General features: G+C 51.4%; 1 protein-coding gene across 5 annotated transcripts in view; it reads left to right on the forward strand.

Annotated features, from left to right (window-relative positions):
* Window positions 1-27,330, forward strand: part of CALN1 (calneuron 1) — a 190,386-nt gene that overhangs the window by 90,574 nt on the left and 72,482 nt on the right. For all 5 annotated transcript variants that reach the window (XM_054166911.1, XM_054166908.1, XM_054166910.1 and 2 more), the window contains exon 3: window positions 9,176-9,319. In XM_054166911.1, the coding sequence (XP_054022886.1) occupies window positions 9,176-9,319 (144 nt within the window). The remainder of the gene's footprint in view (window positions 1-9,175; window positions 9,320-27,330) is intronic.

The following is a 27,330-nucleotide window of genomic DNA, read 5'->3' on the forward strand; positions in this document are numbered from 1 at the left end:
AGGTGAGCAGATTCGGCTCAAAATCACCTTGCACAGAGGAACAGTGTCACTGCTCTTGAGGCTGGAGAGGCAGAGACCTGGAGAAAAGCACTCAGGTCCTAGCCTGGGCACCTCGAGAAGCAATGATGTTTCCTGAGAGAGCTGTTAGGCACTGGAATGTGCTGCCCAGGGAGGTGGTGGAGTCCCCATCCCTGGAGGTGTTCAAGAGGGGATTGGATGTGGCACTTGGTGCCGTGGTTTAGACATGAGATCTGTGGTGACAGGTTGGACTTGGTGATCTTTGAGGTCTCTTCCAACCTTGGTGATACTGTGATGCTGAGGCTAGTGCCATCATGAGCAAAACTCTCCAAATCTTTGTCCTTTGTCTTCTCCTCTTATTTTCCCTTTTTGTCTTCCAATATAGTTTTGTGTCAGCTGCCTGCATTCAGAAGTAACAGAAGGTATCACAGTATAACTAAGGTTGGAAGAGACCCCAAGGATCATCGAGTCCAACCTGTCTCCACAGACCTCATAACTAGGTGCTACAGAGTGCAAAGGGGAATAAATATCAGTATTTACTAACACCCCAGGGGAGGTGTAACCTGAGTGTATGTGCTTGCTTGGGTCTAGAGGCTCTGCTGCCAGCCAGACTGGGCAAGGGGAAAGGCAGCTGCAGGGGCAGCAGCATTTTGCAACCCCCTTCCCGCCCTGGCCCCATTATCTTTGCTCCTCTTTTTAAAGCCAAAGCAGGGCTCCGCTTTTCCTGCATCCCTTTGCAGAGCAGCTTGCAGCCAAAAATCAAAGAGGTCTCAAAGTTTCTCCCAAGCCCTGGCAATGTCTTTATTGAGAGATTTACTCCATGGACCACATCCGCTCTGAGTTCTGAGCCAGGAGCATCAGTTGCCATGGTGACTTCTTGGGGAAAGTCATATGGGGAAAGTGCTGCTGCTGTATTTTTAGCTTTGGATAATGAAACTGAACAGCTGGAAATAAAGGTGAGAGCAGCCAGGCTGCCACAGGTTCATGGACCACTATTTGGGAGCAGCTCTTTGTCAGTGCAGCTGAGGAGAGCTGGTGGAGCTGCAGTTAGGAAGGATGTTCATGGTCCGGGTGCTGTGCAGGACAGCACCGGTGAGTGGATGGGAGGAGAAAGGATCACTGTAAGGAAAAGCTGATAAGGAGGTGGTGTTACATGTAAAGATAAAGAGGAGGCACTGACTGAGGTCATAGCTGCTTCATGTACAGTGTGTTCAACCTATTAATAGCTCCTCAAATATACCTCTGCACAAGAGGTATTTATAGAGTGATGAGTGGAAAAAAGCTTCCCTCGGTGTCAGCAGTTGAGGTGTGAAGGGTATTTCAGGCTTGGCCAAGAGTGCAGGCTTCTGACAGGTGTGGAGAAGAGCTGGGACCCAAATGTGTGGGGTGTCCTCCTCTGATTGTGGCTCCAAGGTTGCAGTGCTGCTAAAGGTGCCTTCTGAAATCATTGAACACTTTGGGTTGGAAAGGATCTCTAGAGGTCACCCAGTCCCACTCCCCTGCGGTAAGCAGGGACACCCTCCACTAGATCAGAGCCTTGTTGAGTGTGACCCTGAATGTCTCCAGGCATGGTGCCTCCACCACCTCCTTGGGCAACCTGTTCCAGAAAGATCTTCAGTTGCTGGAAGGTGTCCAGAGAAGGGCAAGAAAGCTGGGGAGGGGTCTGGAGCACAGCCCTGGGAGGAGAGGCTGAGGGAGCTGGGGTTGCTTAGCCTGGAGAAGAGGAGGCTCAGGGGAGACCTTCTTGCTCTCTCCAACTCCCTGAAGGGAGGTTGTAGCCAGGTGAGAGTTGGTCTCTTCTCCCAGACAACCAGCAGCAGAACAAGAGGACACAGTCTCAGGCTGTGCCAGGGGAGGTTTAGGTTGGGGGTTAGGAAGAAGTTCTTCATAGAAAGAGAGATTTGCCATTGGGATGTGTTGCCCAGGGAGGTGGTGGAGTCGTCATCACTGGAGGTGTTTAAGAAGAGAGTGCATGTGGCACTTGATGCCATGGTTTAGTTGATTTGTTGGGTGATAGGTTGGACTTGGTGACCTCGAAGGCCTTTTCCAACCTGGTTAATTCTGTATTCAGTCTTTCACCACCCTCAGAGCTTCTTCTAGGATGCTCACTAGATGTTGATGTTAGGATATCCTACAGCAGAGCCCTGACACAGACCCCCACATTAACAGCAACAAACCAGATCAGCCTACCTCCTGTGTGAACCTCTCTGAAGCTAGGCTCACATTCTCCTTCCTGAACCTCTCTCTCCTCTCCCTGCAATATTTTTAGTGCTTTCGTCTTCAGCTGTCAAAAGTTTATTTTAACATTAATTGATTTCAGTGTAATGTTTACTGCACTTGAGCTTTCAGCACAGCATATGAAAATAAATTTCACTACAGTTGGCAGTGTCTAATGGGATTTGTTCCTACTCCAAAGGCGCTCTCTGCATTATGTGCTGATACTTCCAGCCGGGCTTGCTTTGAGCAGCCTCGCCACTCCTTCCTACCACTGAGCTTACAGAACCATAGAAGCACAGAGAGGTTTCAGCTGGGAAAAGACCTTTAAGCTCAGCCAGTCCAGCCATTCTCTAAAGCTGCCAAGGCTGGTGCTAGACCATGGCACTCAGCACCATATCCCTGCAGCTTTGAAACACTTTCTGGAATGGAATCACAGAATCACCAAGGTTGGAAGAGACCTCCAAGATCATCGAGTCCAACCTGTCACCCAACACCTCCTGACTAAACCATGGCACCAAGTGCCACGTCCAATCCCCTCTAGAACACCTCCAGGGATGGGGACTCCACCACCTCCCTGGGCAGCACATTCCTATGGCAAACAACTCTCTCTCTGAAGAACTTTCTCCTCACCTCTGGCCTAAACTTCCCCTGGTGCAGCTTGAGACTGTGTCCTCTTGTTCTGGTGCTGGGCGCCTGCCTGGGAGAAGAGACCAACCCCCACCTGGCTCCAACCTCCCTTCAGGGAGTTGGAGAGAGCAAGAAGGTCTCCCCTGAGCCTCCTCTTCTGCAGGCTAAGCAACCCCAGCTCCCTCAGCCTCTCCTCACAGGGCCATGCTCCAGACCCCTCCTCAGTCTCTTTGCCTTTCTCTGGACATCTTCAAGTGTCTCAATGTCTTTCTTAAACTGATTGGACCATCTTCCTGGGCAGCCTGTTCCAGTCTTTGAGAACCTCTTCAGTGAAGAAGTTTCTTCTAATCTCCAACCTAAACCACCCCAGTTCAATTTGAGGCCCTTTCCTTTTGTCCTGTCACCTGATAGTAGGGAGAAGATTCCTACCTCCACCTGGCTCCAACCTCTTTCTAGGGAGTTGTAGAGAGCCAGACAGTCTCCTCTCACCTTCCTTTCCTCCAGGCTGAACCACAGTTCCCTCAGCTGCTCCTCCCCTGACCTTTTCTATGCATCCTTCACTAGCTTTGCTGCCCTTCTCTGGACCTGCTCCAGCCCCTCAATGTCCTTCTTGGAATGAGGGCCCCAAAACTGAACCCAGGATTTGAGGTGTGGCCTCAGCAGTGCTGAGTACAGGGGAACAATCCCTGCCCTGCTTCTGGTGGCCACACTATTGCTGATCTAAACCAGGATGCCATTGGCCCTGTTGGCCACCTGGGCACACTGCTGGCTTGTGTTCAGCAGGCTGCTCATCAGCCCCCTCAGGTCTTAACACCAGCTTGGGCTGGCAGGGAGTCAAGGTGAAGCATTTAAATTTGAAGAAGCCACAGTTGCTGCATACCTGAACTCAAAGTGTAGCTACTACAGACCTGCTCCAACATTTCTTGGTATTAAGAGGCTTTTCCACTTTTTGCATCTGTGGGCTCTTTGGACTGGATTAAAAATGGATCATATCTCATTGTGATCACCAAGAGCTGTGGGGAAGAATTAAGCAGGAGGTCGTGGAGGTGCCCAGGCACATCACCAGGGTATCACACCTGGCAGAGAGCAGCACATGGAAATTGGAGCAGACTTTGCTCACACACTGGTGGTGCCAAGGGAGGTGGTGAACTTTGATGTGAGCTGATTTAGAAGCAGCTTTTGAATTGCAAAGCTTTTTATAACCTATTAGCAAAGACGTCACTGAAACCAGTTCCTGGTGGGTTGTGATGGCATTGAACAAGTCCAAGTGCCTGGTGCTGCACTTTGACCACAGCAACCCCAGGCAGTGCTACAGGCTGGGGTCAGAGTGGCTGGAGAGCAGCCAGGTAGAGAGGGACCTGGGGGTACTGGTTGACAGCAGCTGAACATGAGCCAGCGGTGTGCCCAGGTAGCCAAGAAGGCCAAGGGCATCCTGGCCTGCATCAGGAAGAGTGTGGCCAGCAGGAGCAGGGAAGTCATTGTGCCCTGTGCTCAGCATTGCTCAGGCCACACCTTGAGTCCTGTGTCCAGTTCTGGGCTCTTCAGTCTAGGAAAGATGTTGAGATGCTGGAAGGTGTCCAGAGAAGGGCAAGAAAGCTGGGGAGGGGTCTGGAGCACAGCCCTGTGAGGAGAGGCTGAGGGAGCTGGGGCTGCTTAGCCTGCAGAAGAGGAGGCTCAGGGGAGACCTTGCTCTCTCCAACTCCCTGAAGGGAGGTTGTAGCCAGGTGGGGGTTGGTCTCTTCTCCCAGGCAACAAGCAGCAGAACAAGAGTCTCAAGCTGTGGCAGGGGAGGTTTAGGCTGGATGTTAGGAAGAAGTTCTTCCTAGAAAGAGAGATTGGCCCTTGGGATGTGCTGGCCAGGGAGGTGAAGGAGTCACCATCCCTGGAGCTGTTTATAAAGAGCCTGAATGAGGCACTTGGTGCCATGGTTTAGTTGATCAGGTGGTGTTGGGTGATAGGTTGGACTTGATGATTTTTGAGGTCTCTTCCAAACTGGTCTATCCTATCCTACCCTATCCTACCCTATCCTATCCTATCCTATCCTATCCTATCCTATCCTATCCTACCCTATCCTATCCTATCCTATCCTATCCTATCCTATCCTATCCTATCCTATCCTATCCTATCCTATCCTATCCTATCCTATCCTATCCTATCCTATCCTATCCTATCCTATCCTATCCTATCCTATCCTATCCTCTGAGCAAAGCTGCAGTGGGTTTTCCTGGATCCCCATTTGCAAAAGAGAGAATGGCAGAGCCTCCTGTGTTTAACTCTCCACAGCATGGTGCCAAGACCAGTTACTAAGGACTAAGAAACCAGCACCTCTTTTCCACCCCTCTGCCTCCTCCAACCAAACCCTGTCAAGGCTCTCCCAGGTGGCTTGAAATATCAACATTTCTCAGTTTGACATTTGCAACAGCCAGATCTGGTGGTGGGGTTTCAAGTTGAGAAGCCTGTGAGGAGCAGGGAGGTGCAGAGGTGCTGTGGAGGCGGTGGACGTGTGGGGGGTCCTGCGGTGTGCTGCACGTGCGGCTCTCAAAGGCTGGGGGGGGAACGTGCCAGAGCTAAAATGCAAACCAAAGTCAGATGTGAGCAGCTGAGCCAGGCTGAGGAAGAATGATGGAAGTGATTCCTTTGATGGTGTCAGCGTTTTTATTGATCTGAGGCTGTTTATTGCTGTAACCCAGTCATAAATTAGAGCAGAGCTGTGAGGAGGAGTGAGAGATGGAAGCTGCCCGGGGATGGTTTAAAAGGTGTCCATCCGCATTTGTCAGACAAGGGAGAGCCTGCACAGCCAGCTTTGGGCTGCAGAGCCCTGAGCCCTGCAGAGCAGGCATTCAGCACCCCACCATTGCCCTTCCCAGAGCTGAATGCCAGGCTGGAAGGGACCCCAGCCTTTCTAGGCCATAGTGTAGCTGCGATGCCTCAGCACTCAGTCAAGCCAAGTCTTGTAGCTGCCAAGTGTAGGGGGAGCCACTGCTTCCCCTGGGAGATGGTTCCAATGTCCAACTGTTCTTGTGGGGAAAATATTTCTTCTGAAGATCAATAGGAATCTTCCTAAGAGTAACTTGAACCCGTTGCCCCTTCTCTTTTCCTTAGGATTCCTTGTAAAAATGAAATCTCCATCTTCTTGCTAGCCACCCTTTACGTACTGGCATATGGTGATAAGGTCTCCCCTAAGCCTTCTCTTCTCAAGGATGAAAAGACTCAGTTCTCATAGAGTCATAGAATCAACCAGGTTGGAAAAGACCTTAGAGATCATCAAGTCCAACCTAATACCTAACCCCTCCTGACAACTAAACCATGGCTCCAAGTGCCACATCCAAGCTGTTTTTGAACATCTCCAGAGGCTGTGAGTCCACCACCTCCCTGGGCAGCACATTCCAATGGCCAATCTCTCTTGCTGGGAAGAACTTTCTCCTCGCCTCCAGCCTAACCTTCCCCTGGTACAGCTTGAGACTGTGTCCTCTTGTTCTGGGGCTGTTTGCCTGGGAGAAGAGCCCAACCCCCACCTGGCTACAACCTCCCTTCAGGGAGTTGTAGAGAGCAAGGAGGTCTCCCCTGAGCCTCCTCTTCTCCAGGCTAAGCAACCCCAGCTCCCTCAGCCTCTCCTCCCAGGGCTGTGCTCCAGACCCCTCCCCAGCCTTGTTGCCCTTCTGTGGACACGTTGAAGTGTCTTGATGTCCTTAGATTGAGGGGCCCAGAACTGGACCCAGGACTCAAGGTGTGGCCTAAGCAGTGTTGAGTGCAGGGGCATTTTTAATCATACCTCAGGGCTTCCACTCCTGTGATCATTCTCATGGCCCTTCTCTGGACAGAGAAGAAGAAACTTAGAACTTGGTTGAAGAACATTAGAGCTTGGTCTGCCTGTGTGCTGTGGAGTTAGATCTGCCTTGTGGACAGTCTGAAAGGCTTGGAGAAGAGCTGCTAGAGAAGGAGGCTAAGGTCTGCAAGAAGACTTTACTGTAGATCAGGATGGTTCTCCTACAGCAGTCCAGGCCAGATGCTGCAGAGCAAAAGCAGAGTTCCTTGTGCAGTGACTCTGTTAGAAGAAATTTCTTCCCTGAAAGGGTTCTCAAACACTGGAGCAGGCTCCCCAGGGAAATGATTGAATGCCCCTCCTTGGAGGTGTTTCAAAGAGGCAGAGATGCTGTGCTGAGTGCCATGGTTTAGCCTCAGCCTTGGATAGAGTAGGAGAATGGTTGGACTGCATCATCTTAAACCAGAATGAGTCTGTGACTCTGTGAATCCTTTTCCAACGATATTTAGCAGAGAAAAGAGGCAGCAGGAGTGTGGATGCTGGTGAATTTGTCTGTCTCCATGGAGCTGTGGATGTGTGACTGCACAGAGATGTGTATACATGTGTATGAGCACATTGTGATGACCCTGCCATGAAATGAGCATATAGGTGTCATGAATAGCAGAAAAAAGTCATAGCATGGTGAGGGTTGGTAGGGACCTCTGGAGATCCTCTGGCCCAAGCCCCCTGCCAAAAGCAATACAATACATGCTGCTTCTGCAGCCCAGGGGTTCAGATGCAGGGACTTTTAGAATCATAGAATTGGTAGGGTTGGAAAGCACCTCAAGGATCATCATGTCCCAACCCCCTTGCCATGGGCAGGGACACCTCACACTACAGCAGGTTGCTTACAGCCACCTCCAGCCTGGCTGCAAACACCTCCAGGCAGGAGGCTTCCACCACCTCCCTGGGCAACCTGTGCCAGGCTCTCACCACCCTCCTGGGGAACAACTTCTTCCTCACATCCAATCTCAATCTCCCCATTTCTAGTTTTGCTCCATCCCTCCCCGTCCTATCCCTCCCTGACACCCTCAATAGTCCCTCCCCAGCTTTCTTGGAGCCCCCTGCAGATCCTGGAAGACCACAAGAAGGTCTCCTCAGAACCTTCTCTTCTTCTAACTGAACAACCCCAACTCCCTCAGTCTGTTCTCATAGGAGAGCAGCTCCAGCCCTCAGGGGGAAGAACTTCTTCCTAACAACCAATCTGAATCTACCCATTTCTACTTTTTTTTCCCCTTAGTCCCATCATTACCTGGTTGAGATGCTTTAATCCACCTACACCCACATAAAGCCCAGCTAAACTCAGCTGGAGAAGCGAATGGGAAGGTGCATTTTACAAGCAATAATGAAATGCAATGAATAGATACAAAGCACACAGTATTTACAACACCATACAAGAATTTATAGGAAACACCACACAGATATCCTCCTGAGGAGGATCCCACCTTGGGTTCCCCCCCAACCTCTCTCCCCCTTTCCTTTCTGTCCAGTTAATTAGACAAAAAAGGAGAGAGAGAGAGAGAGAGAGAAAATGAGCTCTCAGTGTGCACTTGCAGCCCGGAAAGCCAAACAGAGCCTGGGCTGCAGCAAGAGAAGTGTGGCCAGCAGGGCAAGGGAGGGGATTCTCCCCCTCTGCTCAGCTCTGCTGAGACCCCACCTGCAGTACTGCCTCCAGTTCTGGAGCCCCTATTACAAGAGGGATCTGGAGGTGCTGGAAGGTGTCCAGAGAAGGGCCATGAGGAGGAGCAGAGGGCTGGAGCTGCTCTGCTATGAGGACAGACTGAGGGAGTTGGGGCTGTTCAGTCTGGAGAAGAGAAGGCTCTGAGGTGACCTAGTTGTGGCCTTCCAGTATCTGAAGGGGGCTACAAGAAGGCTGGGGAGGGACTTCTCAGGATCTCAGGTAGTGCTAGGACTAGGGGGAATGGAATGAAGCTGGAGGTGGGGAGATTCAGGCTGGATATGAGGAGGAAGTTCTTCCCCAGGAGAGTGGTGAAGCCCTGGAATGGGTTGTGCAGGGACGTGGTTGAGGCCCCGTCCCTGGAGGTGTTTAAGCCCAGGCTGGATGAGGCTCTGGCCAGCCTGATCTAGTGTGGGGTGTCCCTGCCCATGGCAGGGGGGTTGGAACTAGCTGATCCTTGTGGTCCCTTCCAACCCTGACTGATTCTGTGATAAAAGGATATTAAGGGAAATCCGTTAGCTCAAAGCAGTTGTTAAGGAAAGTTAGCTGCTTCTCCTCAGTTTCAGTCCAGGGTCAGCAGCATGCATTCTGGCCAAGAAACAAAAGACAGGCTGAGACAGGATGTGAAATTCATAACCCCACCTCCCGGGCATCTACCAATTAAATTTGTTTAGGATTAGTCTTTGTTTTCCTTTTTTACCCCCAAATATTCAGCTAGAGAGCTCTGCAGCTATCCTTTTCTTAAAGGCACAGCCTGAACTGTCACACCTGCACACCCTAAGAAGTCCCAGCCCACCACAGACAGCTTCTCTTTTCTCCCTTGTTCTTTGCAGAGATCCGTGAAGCTTTCCGGGTGCTGGACAGGGACGGCAATGGCTTCATATCCAAGCAGGAGCTGGGCATGGCCATGCGCTCCTTGGGATACATGCCCAGTGAGGTGGAGCTGGCCATCATCATGCAACGCCTTGACATGGATGGTGAGTCCTCCCTGCTGCTGCTTCTCTCCTGCTGGTGGAGGAGGGGCTTTCCCAGCACGTTGCACCCCCTGCTTTTGGCTCAAATCCTTTGCGGCCACCAAGGAAGGTCTGGAGAGGAAGCTGTGAAACTTTGCCTCTCCCCGCAGCAAGGAAAGGGCAGTCTCCATCTCTGGAGTCAATCAAAGCCTGCCTGTCCTGGTGCAGCCTGCTCTGGGGGATGGTGCTCTGGCAGTGGGGGGTTGGACTAGATGATGACCCCCACTAGGTGGTGGGGTCCCTTGCAGCGCCCACCTTCTGTGATTCTGTGACTGGCAGCCATCAGCCTCCCACAGATAAACCCAACCCATGCAGGGGTTTGCCTGAGCAATTCTTAGGTGACCCACACCTTGAGTCCTGTGTCCGGTTCTGGGCCCCTCAGTTTAAGAAGTACATTGAGTCACATGAAGGTGTCCAGGGAAGGGCAATGAGGCTGGGGAGAGGTCTGGAGCACAGCCCTGTGAGGAGAGGCTGAGGGAGCTGGGGTTGCTTAACCTGGAGAAGAGGAGGCTCAGGGGAGACCTCCTTGCTCTCTCCAACTCCCTGAAGGGAGGTTGGAGCCAGGTGGGGGTTGGTCTCTTCTCCCAGACACCCAGCAGCAGAACAAGAGGACACAGTTTCAAGCTGTGCCAGGGGAGGTTTAGGCTGGAGGTGAGGAGAAAGTTCTTCCCAGCAATAGAGATTGGCCATTGGAATGTGCTGCCCAGGGAGGTGGTGGAGTCACTGTCCCTGGAGGTGTTCAGAATGGGATTGGATGTGGCACTTGGAGCCATGGTTTAGTCAGGAGGTGTTGGGTGACAGGTTGGACTTGATGATCTCTGAGGTCTTTTCCAACCTTATTGATTCTATGACTGCTACAGCTGGATGAGAGGGCAGAGCAGCTTTTGGAAGCTTGCTCTGCAAACTTGCACCTGGTCTTTTGCAAGGCCTTTCTCATTGCTTTCCTGAGCAGCATCTGGCCCTGTGATGCTGGGAGATGACCTGAGCACCTCATCATGCAGAGGTGCCCCGTCCTGTGGCCTCACCGGTCCTCGCAAGGAAAGGATGCTGTGGATGGGAGCTGTGCTGTGCTGTGAGGGAGTGTTTATGGGTTTGGAAGGAGAAGTTTAGCAGGGTGGAATAATTTTGAGCAAAGTCCTGCTGTGAGAGCTCGTCAAACGATTACTGAGAGGTAATAAAAGAAACAGAACCCACCATTAACGGGAAGAGAAAGGCAGCATCAGGATGCTGGAGCCAGGGGGGACTTTTTAACTGCTGCAAAGCTACAATCAGGGCTGATCACAGTGAGCAGCCTGCCTTTAAAATGTCCTTGGTCAGAGCGGGAAAGGAGACTTTCCTGATGCCTGAAAAGTGCAGGGAAGCTGAGGTGAAGATCCAACCTTCTCCCACCCTTCTGCAGGTGGCCAGTGGTGAGGTGGAGATGCTGTGTACAAGACATGACATCAAACTAGAGTGCTGGATGCAGCCCTGGTCTGAAGGGGGATCCTTGGCAAGCTGATGCGGCCAAGACCATCAATGACATCCTGACCTGGATCAGAAATAGTGTGGCCAGCAGGAGCAGAGAAGTCATTGTGCCCTGTGCTCAGCACTGCTTAGGTCACACCTTGAGTCCTGTGTCCAGTTCTGGGCTCCTCAGTTTAAGAAGGACATTGAGAGATTTGGAGGTGTCCAGAGAAGGGCAAGGAGGCTGGGGAGGGGTCTGGAGCACAGCCCTGTGAGGAGAGGCTGAGGGAGCTGGGGTTGCTTAGCCTGGAGAAGAGGAGGCTCAGGGGAGACCTTCTTGCTCTCTCCAACTCCCTGAAGGGAGGTTGTAGCCAGGTGGGGGTTGGTCTCTTCTCCCAGGCACCCAGCACCAGAAGAAGAGGACATAGTCTCAAGCTGTGCCAGGGGAAGTTAAGGCTGGAGGTGAGGAGAAAGTTCTTCCCAGAGAGAGTCATTAGCCATGGGAATGTGCTGCCCAGGGAGGTGGCAGAGTCACCGTCCCTGGAGGCGTTCAGGTGGGGATTGGATGTGGCACTTGGAGCCATGGTTTAGTAGTCAGGAGGTGTTGGGTGAGAGGTTGGACTTGATGATCTTGGAAGTCTCTTCTATCCTTGGTGATTCTGTGTGATTCTGAGGTGTTCAGCATCTCCCCTAGACAGGCAGCCAAAGTAGTGCAGAAGCTGGCAGATAGAGAGGATGGTTTGTGGAAATGATCTCATTCCTAAAAGAAAGAAAAGAAGGAAAGAAAAAGGAAATCCATCACTTTTAAAAGGGTTTTTTTGGTTGTTGTTGTTGTTTCCTCCAAAAAAATTATTGTCTGCACCTTGTTCTGTTCTGCTGGCCCTCCCCAGCACACCAAGTGATTTCCCTTTAGCTTTTGCAACGGCCAGACTCTGCACCCTGCCAGTTCCTGAGGGATTGTACTGCAAATCCCTGCTTGGGGCGGGGGGAAGAGAGAAAAAGAGTGCTGGGGACTTGGCTTCCGCTTTTGATTCGCCTCCAGTTGTTCCCTGACTCTCAGTCTCGCAGACTCGAGACTTTGGCACGGCTTGGGATACGCTCCTGGTGCGCAGGGAGCTGTAATCGGAGAGGTGGAGTTAAAACCGTTAAGAGTAATGGGCTGCAGATGGGAGGTGTCAAATTCCTGACGGAGGCTTCGCGGGGAGCTCGGTGCGCTTTCTGCCGCAGAGATGGGAGCTGAGCCTCCACCTCTTCCAGCTCACCGCTTCCAGCAGCTCCAAAGAGACGGCCCGCTTGTGCCGGGTGGGTTTTTTGTTGTCCTCCCGTCTCAGCTGCCTGTTGTTGGAGAGTTTGGAGGAGAGGCTTTGGAGGAGAGGGTTTGGAGGCTGCAGGCAAGCCTGCGCTGCTGTGGGCAGGTCAAATGGGCCATACATTAAACAAAGAGGCAGAGTAATGGGAAATTCCTTAGGCACTGAGTAAAGAGTGGAATAGCATGTGAAAGATTTACTTTGCCTGCAGATTGAATTAAGGCTTGCATTATATATATATCTCTGTGGCTTGAATCTATATTCCATGGCTTATGGCTACTTTTTCTCCACTGGATTGTCTTCATTTTTTTTCCTGAGGTTTAACTTGGACTTTGTTGGACTCAGTGACCTTTAAAGGCCTTTTCCAAGCAAAATGATTCTATGGCTCTGTAACTTGAAATATGTAGTGAGAGAACCAGCAGCAGCTTCCTCCTTCCTCTTCCCCTTCTGTGCGAGCATCGTTCAGTAGCAGGGCTTGAACCCAGCAAGCTCCCAGGGATATCATCCATGCCCTGCACTCCCAGGGACAGCCTTACCCTCCTTCCTATCTGCTCCTCTTCAGGGCTGCTGAGTTTTCCCAAGGCTTTGGCTCGGCATCAGGTGGGTGGGAAGCCCGGGCTGGATGAAAGGTCACATTCAGGGAGGAGTCTCCTGTGGTCAGGAAAGCCATGGAGGAGATGGTGATCCTCCTGAGCATCTCCCAGCACCTGACATGAGTTATGGTGTGCCGGGAAGCGCAGCCAGACGTCCGTTTCCCCATGCAAGGCTGCTGCCAGTGTCTGCTAATAATGAGGTAATACAATTGGCAGTGGCTTATACTTAATCTGAACCAGCCTGAGCAGACCTAGTGCAGACAGATGGTTTGCATCAGAAACTACCTTGGGAGTGCCTTCACCTTGCAGCATGGCAGAGTGGCTGCATCTGCCATGGCTTATTTAACTGATGGGCTTCAAGCAGTGAGCAGCCAGAGCTGGTCTGAATCTGGGGTTCATTCCAAATGCTGTTTGCTGTAGGAATATGGAGGGAAGCTCAGCCCTGCCCAGGTCAGGCTGAGGAGACGTTCATGCTGAGTGAGCAGGGCTGCTAGGTTGGACAAAACATGTTTTTAAGAGGAGCAGGCACAGTGTATGCTGGCATGGCTTTGTGGCTGAGCATAAGCCGATGTGACAAGAGCATTTCACACCTGTGTGCCACCTTCTGCCACAGAGAATCTCACCAGGCTCTGTGGATGAGGTAGAGATCAACTCCAGGGGCACCCAAGGATAGCTGCTGCTGGGACCGTAGCGTGCAGCTGCTCAGTAACATGCAGAGAGCCTCCCAAGGTTCAGCAGAAGTGAAGGCACAGTTCATAATTCATTGAAGGCAAAAGGTAGCTGGGAAATGCTGCTTGAACTTCAGTGAAAAATGGCAGTTGCACAGCTTGGAATTTGCCCAGGAACTCTTCCTAGGTCTTGTGTTGCTCTGTGGCTCTTGAGTGCTACCATCAGCCTCCCTTCAGCTTGCATTTGCTTGTACACAGGCAAATAGGTCTTGCTCTGCTTGCCAGCCTGCAGCCATCCTGATTCTATTTAGATTTGCCATTAGGAAAAATGCCTTTGCTACAGGAGTGGTCAGGCATTGGGGCAGGCTGCCCAGGGAGGTGGTGGAGTTGCCATCCCTAGAGGTGTTCAAGAAACCTGTGGCCATGGTTTGATGGCCATGGTGGTGTGGGGCTGATGGTTGGACTTGATGGCTTTTCCAGCTGAAACAGTTCTCTGATTCTATGAAGGGAGGTAAGGAATGGGGGTTCCAACACATGCCAAAGCATGAGATTCACATTAAGCCAAAGCTTTGCTTACATCTTGGTGGAAGTGGTGCATGACCACTCTACTCCGCTCTGGTGAGACCCCACCTGGAGTACTGCAGCCAGTTCTGGAGCCTCTATTACAGAAAGGATCTGGAGGTGCTGGAAGGTGGCCAGAGGAGGGCCACGAAGATGAGCAGAGGGCTGGAGCTGCTCTCCTATGGAGACAGACTGAGGGAGTTGGGGCTGTTCAGTCTGGAGAAGAGAAGGCTCCAAGGAGACCTCATTGTGGCCTTCCAGTATCTGAAGGGGGCTCCAAGAAAGCTGGGGAGGGACTTTTGAGGGTGTCAGGGAGGGATAGGACTGGGTGGATGGAGCAAAACTAGAAATGGGGAGATTGAGATTGGATGTGAGGAAGAAGTTGTTGCCCATGAGGGTGGTGAGAGCCTGGCACAGGTTCCCCAGGGAGGTGGTGGAAGCCTCCTGCCTGGAGGTGTTTGCAGCCAGGCTGGAGGTGGCTGTGAGCAACCTGCTGCAGTGTGAGGTGTCCCTGGCCATGGCAGGGGGGTTGGGACTGGCTGATCCTTGAGGTCCCTTCCAACCCTGACAATTCTCTGATTCCATGAGCATATGCCAGCAGTAGGTCCTTCACTGTAGCTGGGCATCTCTCCAGTGTCCTGTGCCTCATAGGGACACAGTGCTTTTGGTCTGGAAATAGAGGTCAAACTCTTGCCTTGGTTTATGGTACCCTTGATTTGCTTTATTCTTAGACACAATTAGGTATTGCATGGATGCAAACACTGCAGATGAGGAGAGGTGCCTCCATTTCTGTCTGCAGTCTGGGGAGTGACCTGAAACGTTCTGCCAGCCTGCAGGAAGCAAAACATCTTATATATTTATGTGATGGAGAAGAAGGGAAGAGGGGAGGGGAGGAGAAAGCCCATCAAATTATTTGTAAATTCTTCCAATTGGCAGTAATGTTAACAAAAACTGCAGGGAAATGGCACATTAAATGTGTTGCTTTATCTGGGCTGCCTGCTCCTTCAGCAATAAAATAGATGAATGTGTGAGTGAAGTGTCAGAGTGTTTCCTTACAACAGAAGACACTTTTATCTGAGGAATAAAATAAGCACTCAGGCTACTAATTAGAGGAGCAGCTGGTTTGCAGGCCCCTAGAAAAATAACTTCAGGCTAACTGCAAGAGGAGGGGAGGAGGGGGGGGAAAAAAAAACCCCCAACCACACCAAACCCAACCCACCCCAGTGTGTGTCAGGTTGTTTATTATAGTACAACTAGGGAATACTTTGATCAAGCTAAAGATGAGCTGGTTCCAGCAGCTCACAGGCGAGCTGTTACCTTTTATCACATTAGGTGATGTGTCAGCAGTCTCGGGGAAAAGGCAGCTGAGGCATCCTCCTGAGCACTGAAGCACACAGAGGAGAGAAAGCCCAGTTTCAAACGGTGTAAAGCCCCAAGCTGCTTGCCACTGGCTCTTGGTTGCGGTGGGGGTGGGTCTCTTCTCTCAAGCAGCAAGTGACAGGACAAGAGGGCAACCTGATCCAATGGAGAGTGGCCCTGCTCACTGCCGGGGGGTTGGACTAGATGACCTTTGGTGGTCCTTTCCAATCCAAACTGTTCTGTGATTCTATGATCTTGTGGTCCCTTCCAATCCAAACTATTCTGTGATCTTATAGGCAAAGAATCATAGAATCAACCAGGTTGCAAAAGTCCTCAGGCAGTTTCAGGCCTCTGGCACTGCAAATAAACACCACTGGAGACACCCAGTGCACCACAGCACTTTCCCACAGCAGAACTCCTTCCGTGCCATACCATCACACACAAGGTGCCCCTCAGGCTCATAGAATCAACCAGGTTGGAAAAGACCTCAGAGATCATCAAGGCCAACCTATTATCTAATACCTAACACCTCCTGACAATTAAACCATGGCTCCAAGTGCCGCATCCAAGCCTTTTTGAACCCCTCCAGGGACAGGGACTCCACCACCTCCCTGGGCAGCACATCCCAATGGCAAATTACTCTTTCTGGGCAGAACGTTCTCCTCACCTCCAGCCAGGGAAGCCCTGGTGCAGCTTGAGACTGTGTCCTCTTGTTCTGGTGCTGCTTGCCTGGGAGAAGAGACCAACCCCCACCTGGCTCCAACCTCCCTTCAGGGAGTTGGAGAGAGCAAGAAGGTCTCCCCTGAGCTTCCTCTTCTGCAGGCTAAGCAACCCCAGCTCCCTCAGCCTCTCCTCCCAGGGCTGTGCTCCAGACCCCTCCCCAGCCTTGTTGCCTTGATCTTTAGCTTGATCAAAGTATTCCATATTTGTACTATATTAAACAATTTGTAGAGATCTGATGATCTGATGATCCTGTGATCCAATGATCCTATGAATGGCTTCAATCTGCACCAGAGGAGGGTAAGGCTGGGCATTAGGAAACCTTTCCTCACTGCAAGAATGGAACTGACTGCCCAGGAAGGTTGTGGAGTCGCCATCCCTGGAGGTGTTTAAAAGCTGTGCAGATGTGGTGCTGGGGGCTATGGCTTAATGGTGGACTTGGCAGAGTAGTGTTGATGGTTGGACTCACGGTCACAGACTGGTCTGGGTTGGAAGGGACCTCCAAAGGCCATCTAGTCCAAGCCCCTCTGCAGTTAGCAGGGGCACTCTCAACTAGATCAGGTTACCCAGAGCCCAGACTCAGTGATCTTGAAGGTCTTTTCCAATCTAAATGATTCTGTGATATCTGGAGCAGGGAAGTGGAGAGAGGAAACAATGGTGACATTCACAGGCTGCAAACATTTCATCTTCCTTCTGCCTCTCTCTATATCTCTTCTCCTTTTTTTCCCTTTGGTTTTGGTTTGTTGGGTTTTTCCCCCCCCTCCACTTTACTGCCATGGATAATTCCTGGTGTGTTTAAAACAGCACAGGCTGCTGGAAGGAGACCAGGAGCAGTTTGTGTGTTTAAAGTGCAGAGTTAACAGGGGGCTGGGGGAGGGGGAAAGCATGGTCAGGTTGTTGCAGACTTTGGGCTTGTCCTCTGCACTCAGCTTCTGCTATGTGAGAAGTGATCTAGCAGCATTTCAGCGTGGCTGTCCTTTGCAGTGTGTTGCTGGGCTGAGAAGTTTGGTGGGGGAGATGGATTGGATGAGACTTGCCTTTATTTACAGAGGCCACTTTCCTCCTGCCTGCTCTGATTTGTAAGAGGCAGATTATCATATTATTGTCTCCTGGCTGTGAAGAATGAAGAGTAATTACTGTGGTTGCTGAAGCTACTCAGATTTGCAGCTCACTAAATGGGAAGAGGTTCATAAGTAATGTCAAATCCTGTCTGGGATGCAGTGCCTGGGTGCAGCCACGGTGAATAAAGAGGACAAGAGCAAAGACTGAATAGCAATTCCCTCCCTGAAACTTGTCCCCCCTGTACTCCCAACAGGGCAGAGTCCTCTGCAGAGCCAGGGGGTCTGTAGGTTGGTTCATAGAGTCACAGGGGTGAGAGGCCTCAAGCACAAACCCTGTGAGGAGAGGCTGAGGGAGCTGGGGTTGACCACTGTGTCCAGGGTATCAAAGCTGGGGAGGGGTTTGGAGCACAGCCCTGTGAGGAGCAGCTGAGGGCTGTTTAGCCTGGAGAAGAGGAGGCTCAGGGGAGACCTTCTTGCTCTCTCCAACTCCCTGAAGGGAGGTTGGAGCCAGGTGGAGGTTGGTCTCTTCTCCCAGGCAAGCAGCACCAGAACAAGAGGACACAGTCTCAAGCTGTGCCAGGGGAAGCTTAGGCTGGAGGTGAGGAGAAAGTTCTTCCCAGAGAGAGTTGTTAGCCTTTGGGATGTGCTGCCCAGGGAGGTGGTGGAGTCCCCATCCCTGGAGGTGTTCAAGAGGGGATTGGATGTGGCACTTGGAGCCATGGTTTAGTAGTCAGGAGGTGCTGGGTGAGAGGTTGGGCTTGATGATCTTTGAGGTCTCTTCCAACCTTATTGATTCTATGATTTCCTCTTGTCCTATAACTTGTTGTTTGGGAGAAGAGATTGGCCAACCTGTAACCCAACTCCTCATGACTAACTCAGCCATGTTCTTTCTTTGTGTCCTAGTTTGATTTTCCTTATTCCTTCAAATGCAATATCCTGGTGTTATGCTTTTGGTGTCAGAGTGTGTGCCACAGGGAGCACATCTTCCTCTCTTTTAATGAATCTGTGGCTTGCTGGTTGTCTCAGAACTGTGTCAAGCTGTCTGATAGCTGCTGTGATGCACACAGAGCTCTCCTGATATTCTCTGAGCATGGGAAGCAAAAATAATTAAAGTCCTGGGTAGTAAGGATGTGATTTTGCTCCTCCTGGCCCCTTTGACAAAGGGAATGACTCATTACAGCTTGCAAAGGTAGAACTTGCCTATTTACAGGGGCATGTGGTGCCAGGATGAGGGGCAATGGTTTGAAAGTAGAGCAGGGTAGATTTAGACTGGACTAGACTGGACTGGTGCCATGGTCTAGTCATGAGACCTGTGGTGACAGGTTGGACTCGATGATCTTTGAGGTCTCTTCCAACCTTGGTGATTCTGTGATACAGAAGATGTTCTTTGCTGTGAGGGTGGTGAGACACTGGAGCAGGTGGTAAAAGCCCCATCACTGGAGTCATTCAAGGTTGAAGGTGCTCTGAGCAACCTGCTTACTTCAGGGGGGTTGGACAAGATGAGCCAGCAGTGTGCCCAGCTGGCCAAGAAGGCCAATGGCATCCTGGCCTGCATCAGAAATAGTGTGGCCAGCAGGAGCAGGGAAGTCATTGTGCCCTGTGCTCAGCACTGGTTAGGCCACACCTTGAGTCCTGTGTCCAGTTCTGAGCCCCTCAGTCTAAGAAGGACATTGAGACATGTCCAGAGAAGGGCAAGAAAGCTGGGGAGGGGTCTGGAGCACAGTCCTGTGAGGAGAGGCTGAGGGAGCTGGGGTTGCTTGGCCTGGAGAAGAGGAGGCTCAGGGGAGACCTTCTTGCTCTCTCCAACTCCCTGAAGGGAGGTTGTAGCCAGGTGGGGGTTGGTCTCTTCTCCCAGGCACCCAGCACCAGAACAAGAGGACATAGTCTCAAGCTGTGCCAGGGGAAGTTTAGGCTGGAGGTGAGGAGAAAGTTCTTCCCAGCAGGAGAGATTGGCCATTGGGATGTGCTGCCCAGGGAGGTGGTGGAGTCCCTGCCTCTGGAGGTGTTCAAAAAAGGCTTGGATGAGGCACTTGGAGCCATGGCTTAGTTGTCAGGAGGTTTTAGGTGTTAGGTAATAGGTTGGGCTTGGTGATCTCTGAGGTCTTTTCCAACCTGGTTGATTCTATGATTCTATGATCTTTAGAGATCCTTTCCTAGCCAGTGCATTGCAGGCTTCTACGGTAACAGTTCAGCACAGACCTGCCAAATGAGCCCTCTCTGTCTTGCTTGCTGACTGCCTTTGCACAGGGGAGAAGATCCAGGACCCAGGGGTTGGAAGAGGCAAGGACTCACAGTGGCCATGCTGGAGGCTGCCATGCTCTGTGGTCTCTGCAGTGCCTTTCCAGCAGACACTTGGTGACAGGGCCAGTAATTAGGGCAGCCTGTGGCTTCCTAGGGCTGGCATGAAGCTGGCATGCTGCTGGGCAGCTGTCTGGTGGATTGGGTTTTATTTTACTGCAGCTTTCTTGGCCTTTTCTTCTTGCCAAGCATTAGCAGCATCCTGCTTGGTTTAGTGCTCGTGGTGGAGCTCAGGGCATTTCACATGTGGCACCACGGAGGCAGAGCCCCCATTCCTCTTCCATCACTGTCTCTCAGGGCAGCTGCCAGACAGGCTCCTCCTGGGCAAACATGGGGAGTTAATAGATCTTTGTTTTTAATGGGGAAGCAAACAAGCCCTCTGCAGCCACTTCTTCTTCCTTGCAAGATGAGCCAACTGCCTGTCAACAAGAGCATCTCTCAAGGTCTTTTTCTCAGTGTTGGATGGATGCACCCCCAGCTCCATCTTTCTGGGCTCTCTTTGAGCTTTTCAGGCTCCATGGAAATTGTCCTCCCCCAGCAATATGTCTGCATAACTTGCTAACCTTTTCTGGGTGGCTGTTCTTGAAGCTGAGCAGCCAGCTCTGCACGCCTGCTCCTAAAACCTCAGGACCTGGAGGTGCCTTGAAGGGGCAGCTGGGCTTCAGTGGAGATGTTTCACTCTTTCCTTCAGCTCCACTGAAGTTCTTCCTCACAAAAGTCACTAAGGCAGTGGGATGTGTGGCAGAGATGGTGGACAGGAAGATAGTGGCTGGTGGATATGCTCTGGCTGTTCCCAAGGAGCAGGAAGAAGGAGAAATTGAAGACATTTGGGGTCAGGCTCCATGGGGCTCTGAGCAACCTGCTGTGGTTGGGGATGGCCCTCATTGCTGTAGGGGGGCCGGGCCAGATGGCCTCTAAAGGTCTCTTCCAAGCCAGTGCATTCTATGATTCAGTGAGATTGTGTATTTTACATGTATGGTTTGTTAGGGCACATCAGAGACCCTCTGCAGGGGGCTCTGGGGCACAAAATGCCGAGGGAGTGCAAAGAGAACTCTTTGGAAACAGGAGAGGCTTTGTTGTTGTCTTTCTCCATCCTGGGGCCTGGTTGCATGTCCCGTGCCAAGGGAGGTCTAGCACCTGACTCTGCTGGCAGCCTCTGCTCTGGTACCATCTGGGGAGGTGATGCTCCATGCCTCACTTTCCCCACTGTGAAATAGCTGTGCCAGCATCGTGGTGGAGCTTTGTCTCTTTGTACCATTAGATGTCCTGGGAGGCTATGATTAAAACTGTTTTCAAAGTCAAAAGTTCTATGAGAGACTTCTCCCTAAGCTCCCATTGAAGTTCTGGATTGAGGCTGTAATTAGGCAGAAAATGTCTGGGTCCTGCTGGGGAAAGGGTCAGGCTGGCAATCCGACTGCTCTCCCCTGACCTTAAACTCTCTGAGATCAAAATCCTAGTCTGGGAAACACCCCCTGGCTGGAGCTGTTCTGTGCACATCCTCTGCACCATTTCAAGGCACAGCAGCAAGAGCCTTCCCCAGACTGCATTAGGACTGCACAGGTGACTTTATGGGCACCAGCAATGACACAGAGTGGGGCAGAGAGTCACTGCAGCTAGCTATTAAGAGCATAAAAATAAACAGGAGTGTTGTGTGTGCCTGGGACCCAAGCTGCAAAAGACTAGCTCATTAACTTTAAATATATCACCTAGCTGCACTCTGGAGGTCAAACTCCAAGGGGAAAAAAAAACAGTAGAAGTGTGAATACTTATCAGTCTACACACAGCAGATCCTCATCTCTCTTCAAATGTGTGCCTCCACTTAGTGCCATGAGAAGCAGGCAGGCTTTAAGGAGGAAGGAGAGCCTGATTGTCCTGAGACTGGCCAGGGAAAAGGCTGATTTGGGAAGCTGGATTGTCTGGAGTGTGAAGGTGGTGGAAACCTGGAAGAGATTGCCCAGGGAAGGTGGTAGAGGCCCCATCCCTGGAGACATTCAAGGTCAAGCTTGATGGAGTGCTGAGCAACCTGACCTAGTTGGGCATGTCCCTGCTGACTGCAGGGGGGCTGGTCTGGGTGATCTCTAGAGATTCTTTCCAAGCCAAACCATTCTATGATTCTAATGCAGAAGAATCTGAAGCCCAGGTGTAAGTCCCTGTTCTGCCCTTGAGTAGGGCGATGCAATCCATGCACGTATTCCCCCTTCTCTCTTTATTTCCCCCCTCTTCCATTCTGTCTCTCTTCAGCCCAATGAATATTTAATTATGTCCTCCAAGGGAGCTGCTCCAATGGGAGACATTTGGACAGGCAGCAGCTGACAGGAGGCTGAGGGTTGGGGCTCTCCCATGGGATGGAGGGCGAGGAGGGTTCACACTGCTGCTCTTCCAAGCATTTAATTATTTCTTCAAAGCAGAAGAGCTCTGGCAGCAGAGTTTGCAAGAGCCCCCACACAGGCTGCTGCTCCCTGAGATGCAAAGATTTAGCAGCTCAGCTCAGCCCAGCCCAATCCCTCTCTCCTCTTCCAGGTCCTGCGTGGTTTAGGGGTGATCTACTGCAATGTCTCTGTCCAGCACATCCAGCCTGGGCAAACTACTGCAGATGGTAGATCCTATGTGGGGTCAGGAGAAAGGCAAGGTGGAGCTTGGTTTGGTGTGAGAATGCAGCTGGAGGGATCTCATGCTGTTGTTTTCCTCCTGGGTGCTCTGACAAGGTGACTACAGAGCTCTGCCTGCCCTCAAACCCTCCAGCAAATGCAACCTTTCCTTCTCTTCTTTAAAGTCAAAGGGGCTGAGGGAAGACAAAATCCTTGGGCTGGAGCTGAAAGCCCATCAACTTGGAGAGAGGGCTTTGCTTTTCTGTGCTCAGCTCTTCTCACAGAATCCCAGTATGGGGAAGATTGGAAGGGTGGAGATCATCTGCTCCAAACCTTCTGCTAGAAGAGGCTCACCCACAGCAAGGTTGCCCAGGAGCAGAATGTCCAGGTGGGTTTGGAACCTCTCCAGAGAAGGAGGCTCCACAACCTCTCTGGGCAGCCTGCTCCAGAGATCTAGCACCCTCACACTAAAGAGGTTTCTCCTCATCTTCAGTTGGAATCTCCTGGGTTCTAGTTTGTGCCCATTGCCCCTTGTCCTGTCATGCTGCACCACTGAGAAGAGTCTGGCCCCATTCTCTTGCCTCCCCACAGCTCCTTTAGCTCTTGCTGAGCATTGCTCAGCTCCCCTCTGGGACTGCTCTTCTCAGCCCCAGGGCTCTCAGCCTTTGCTCCTCAAAGAGATGCTCCAGGCCCCTCAGCATCTTACACACCAGAAACATGCACACTGCTCAAGTAAGAGGAGCTGAGGGCACTTTGAAACCTCTCTGCCCTAGGGATCTGGAAGTAGAACCCCAATATGAATGAATTGAGGTTGAAGGCAAGTAGTTGAGGAGGGTAAATCCTCCTTCAAATGTGCTGAAGGTTCCTTCTGCTTGCACAGATGTGTGTCCAGCCCTGGGAGTGCAGTGTTGGTTTTGCAGGCTTCTTTACATGCTGAGTCTCTGGTGGTTTTCCTTTTTCTCCATCACATTGGGGATTTTTTAGAGGACCTAGCAGACATATTTCAGAGGTGCAGATGCCCCTTCCTTGGGGCAGTTGGGTCCAGAGCACATTTCCTTGGGCTGCAGTGCATTGTGGAGCTGGAAAACACTTTGATTTCTCAGCTCCACATTGCTTTTGGCTGCTGAGTGTCATCTTTGGGGTGCTTGGCATAAATTGGTATTGGACATGGAGCAGGTTCCAGCTGTTCCTCACTGTGGCTTTGTTGGGCTCCATGGTTGAAGCCACAGTGAGCTCACAGCATGGCAGACATCAATGTTGGGGCTCTTCAAACTGAAATAGTCCCCAAGGTCTTTCTGCACCCAGTGAGTGAACAGTGCACACTGTGACTTTGTCAGGTCCAGGGCCCCTTGCTGGCCAGCTGTGGTCTCTGGGCACCTAAAAAGGTTCCCAGAGAACCCAAAGACGTCGCTGGATGCCTTCAGCCTCCCCTTGCTGCCATGGAACAATTGGCCAGGCTCACATGATGCTGCTGGGGATGTTGACAGCACATCTAGTTGCCGTTCCCTTTTATTATCACATTTGCCTGGTTTTTGTCAAAACTGAGACAGTGTCTTGCAGAGAGCAAACCTTAGTGGGTATCTGGAAGCACTTAGCACCCAGTCGATGCTAACTGCCTAGTAATGATAAGCAGATCTGGCTTGTCTCTGATGATGTGGCCAGAGATGTTGAGTCATAGAATTTAGTCATGCAAGGTTCAGCCACATGATTGCTAACCCCCTTCTGACTCTTTGACATTAATGCCAAGATCAAAGGGAAGCATTATGGGGGAGGAAAAAAAGTCAGGGCATCACTGTAAGTGACTAAATGAATGGGTTAGGTGGTTTAAAGCCAGGGGTTAAGCTCAGCTCTGGTGTTTTGCTAAGATTCCCCTCACAAGCAGTGACCATCCCTTGGCTGCTGGATGGTTTCAGCACTGGTTAGGCCACACCTTGAGTCCTGTGTCCAGTTCTGGGCTCCTTAATTTAAGAAGGACATTGAGAGACTTGAAGGTGTCCAGAGAAGGGCAGCAAGGCTGGGGGAGGGGTCTGGAGCACAGCCCTGTGAGGAGAGGCTGAGGGAGCTGGGGTTGCTTAGCCTGGAGAAGGGGAGGCTCAGGGGAGACCTTCTTGCTCTCTCCAACTCCCTGAAGGGAGGTTGTAGCCAGGTGTGGGTTGGTCTCTTCTCCCAGGCAACCAGCACCAGAAGAAGAGGACACAGTCTCAAGCAGTCCCAGGGGAAGTTTAGTCTGGAGGTGAGGAGAAATTTCTTCCCAGCAAGAGAGATTGGCCATTGGGATGTGCTGCCCAGGGAGGTGGTGGAGTCCCTGTCCCTAGAGGTGTTCCAAAAAGGTTTGGATGTGGCCCTTGGAGCCATGGTTTAGTTGTCAGGAGGTTTTAGGCAATAGGTTGGACTTGATGATCTCTGAGGTCTTTTCCAACCTGGTTGGTTCTGTGACTCTGTAACTCAGGGATTGGATGCAATCTGGTCCACACCCTGGCTGGAACCGCTCTGGAGCTCACCCACCTTGCCACCTGATGGTCTTTACCTGCCTCAGAAGACCTGCATCACATGCCTCGAGGTTTCCCTGCTCTCCCAGTCTGTAGAGAGGTTATTGCAATTTCTGAGTGCCTTCATCCATCAGGGACTTGGGTTAATAAACTTGGTCTGTGTTTGTAACTGGTGGGAGCAGGGAGAGGACAATAGCTGCAGGCATCACTGGATGGGAAGGACAGCCCACTCCATCCTGGCTGTAACTTGTTGCCTGCTTCTGCCCCATCCCTCCTTACTACAAGGTTGTTTTCCTTCAGTGTGCTGAGTTCTTGCTAAAGAACAGGAGGTTTCACTTGAACTGAAAGAAGAACTTTACTTAGAGGGTACCAAGGCTCTGCACCAAGCTGCCCAGAGAGGTTGTGGAGTTTCCTTCTCTGGAGCTTCTCAAAATCCAGCTGGACATCCTGATCCTGGGCAGGCTGCTGTGGGTGTCCCTGCTTTAACAGGGGGTTTGGACTGGATGATCTCCAGAGATCCCTTCCAACCCCTACCAGCTGGGACTCTGTAAAACAGTTTATGTGAGCTTGGAGGAAGAGTAGGAGGGAGGATGGGAACACTGCACACATTATACATTGGCCCAGGGGCACAGCAAGGAGGTGGAGCTGTGTGGTCACCACTGACCACAGTGTTGTTTGGGGCTTGCTGGATGGCTTGTGGAAAGGAGCAAGGGAAGCTGAGAGTCGTGTAGAAGGCACACATGCTCCAGCCTGGCATTGTCCTTCCCTTCCTCCCATCCCTTCAACCCACCTGAAAGTTCAGTTCTGAATAATCCTCATTCTGAATGTCAGCTCCTCCTGAGTGAGGAGCACAGCTGGAGGCACAACAAAGCCAGCCATGGGGATGTGTGTGCTGGGTTTGGTTTGCCTCCAATGCAGATCTCAAGCAGATGCTTGATATGTTCATCACACAGCAGCTTGTAGCACCCTGTGCGTGACTATGGCTCGGAGGAGGAAGGCATTTTTTGGCTCTACCCAACCCATTTCAAGCTGAGTGCTCCCAGGAGCTGCTGGGTGGCCTGATGCTTGTAGGTCCTACAGGCAGTGTGGGAATTGGGCTTTACCTGGTTATGCACTGGCTAGGCCACACCTTGAGTCCTGTGTCCACTTCTTCTCAATGTAAGAAGGACATTGAGACTCTTGAAGGTGTCCAGAGAAGGGCAAGAAAGCTGGGGAGGGGTCTGGAGCACAGCCCTGGGAGGAGAGGCTGAGGGAGCTGGGGTTGCTTAGCCTGCAGAAGAGGAGGCTCAGGGGAGACCTTCTTGCTCTCTCCAACTCCCTGAAGGGAGGTTGTAGCCAGGTGGGGGTTGGTCTCTTCTCCCAGGCAAGCAGCACCAGAACAAGAGGACACAGTCTCAAGCTGTGCCAGAAGAGGTTTAGGCTGGAGGTGAGGAGAAAGTTCTTCCCAGAGAAAGTTGTTAGCCATTGGGATGTGCTGCCCAGGGAGGTGGTGGAGTCCCCATCCCTGGAGGTGTTCAAGAGAGGACAGGATGTGGCACTCAGTGCCATGGTTCAGTAGTCAGGAGGTGTTGGGTAACAGGTTGGACTTGATGATCTCTGAGGTCTCTTCCGACCTTATTGATTCTATGCGGTGGTTGTGGAGAGCAACACCTGTGCCTTTTCATCTTGCACTGGGTGCATCCTGGAGCCTGTGTGTTGGGGTTGGTTTTGTTTTTCTAATAATCTCCTGGATGCTGAACACTCTAAAAAGAAATTTTGCAGCCAAATTTGTGAGTTCTCTGTCTTGGCATTATGATGTTGCAGCCTCCTGAGATCCTGATGACAGGGAGGTTTGTTTTCTGCTGCCTGAAATGAATGTTCATGGGCTATTTCTACCAGGCAAAATGTTTTGAGGTCTAGTTCCCTTGCTAGTTAACAGTTTTAATTGAAAAAGCAGTGAGTAAGGAGATAATGCTTCTGGTAATGGCCTCTTTCTTCTGAGGTTGTGGCAAATGTTATAATTAAGCTGATAATTAAACCCTGTGAAGTTAGTTATGATCCCTGGCAAAGGTGCAGGGAAGTCATGAGCAAGGGTTTGCCCAGAGTCTTGTTCTGAGTCAGACACAGAGGCCAGGAGCCCTGGCAGCAGCTTTCTCATGAGTCATGTGTTGGACTAAGTCCTGCCCCTGCCCCCTGGGTGAAGTGACCTTGTGGACAACGCAGCCTGAATAGCTCAGCCCTTTGGGGTCACCTCTGGATAGACCACATCTAGGCACGGGCAGGTACTAGGAGCTCTTTCAATTGCAAATTGTTTCCTTGCTAATCTGGTTAATTTATTTAACCCAATTTCCATCAGAGGGCATGGTTTTGTCACTGCCTTTCCCTTGAAGTGATGTGCTGCAGTGTAAACCACCCCCCATCCACTGTCACCTTGCATTACCTTCCCCAGCGTGAGCCAACGTGATGTGACTGATACAATCCGACTGGATGTCATAAACTGATGCCTCCCCTGGGGAAGCAGAAGGAATACATTTCCTTGTAGCCCAGAAATGTTTTAAAGGATGCCTTTCCAGGTGGTGAGGGGCCCACCCCTTTCCTTTTCTGCTTAATAAGCTGTCCCAGGAAGCAGCTCCAGCCTGAATGCAGAATTAACCAGGTTGGAAAAGACCTCTGAGATCATCGAGTCCAACCTCTCACCCAACACCATCTAATCAACTAAACCATGGCACCAAGTGCCTCATCCAGGCTCTTCTTAAACACCTCCAGGGATGGTGACTCCACCACCTCCCTGAGCAGCACATTTCAATGGCCAATTACTCTTTCTGGGAAGAATTTCTTCCTAACATCTAGCCTATACCTCCCCTGGTGCAGCTTGAGACTGTGTCCTCTTGTTCTGGTGCTGGGTGCCT

Source organism: Dryobates pubescens, chromosome 13 (genome assembly GCF_014839835.1).
Source record: "Dryobates pubescens isolate bDryPub1 chromosome 13, bDryPub1.pri, whole genome shotgun sequence".
Taxonomy (NCBI): domain Eukaryota; kingdom Metazoa; phylum Chordata; class Aves; order Piciformes; family Picidae; genus Dryobates; species Dryobates pubescens.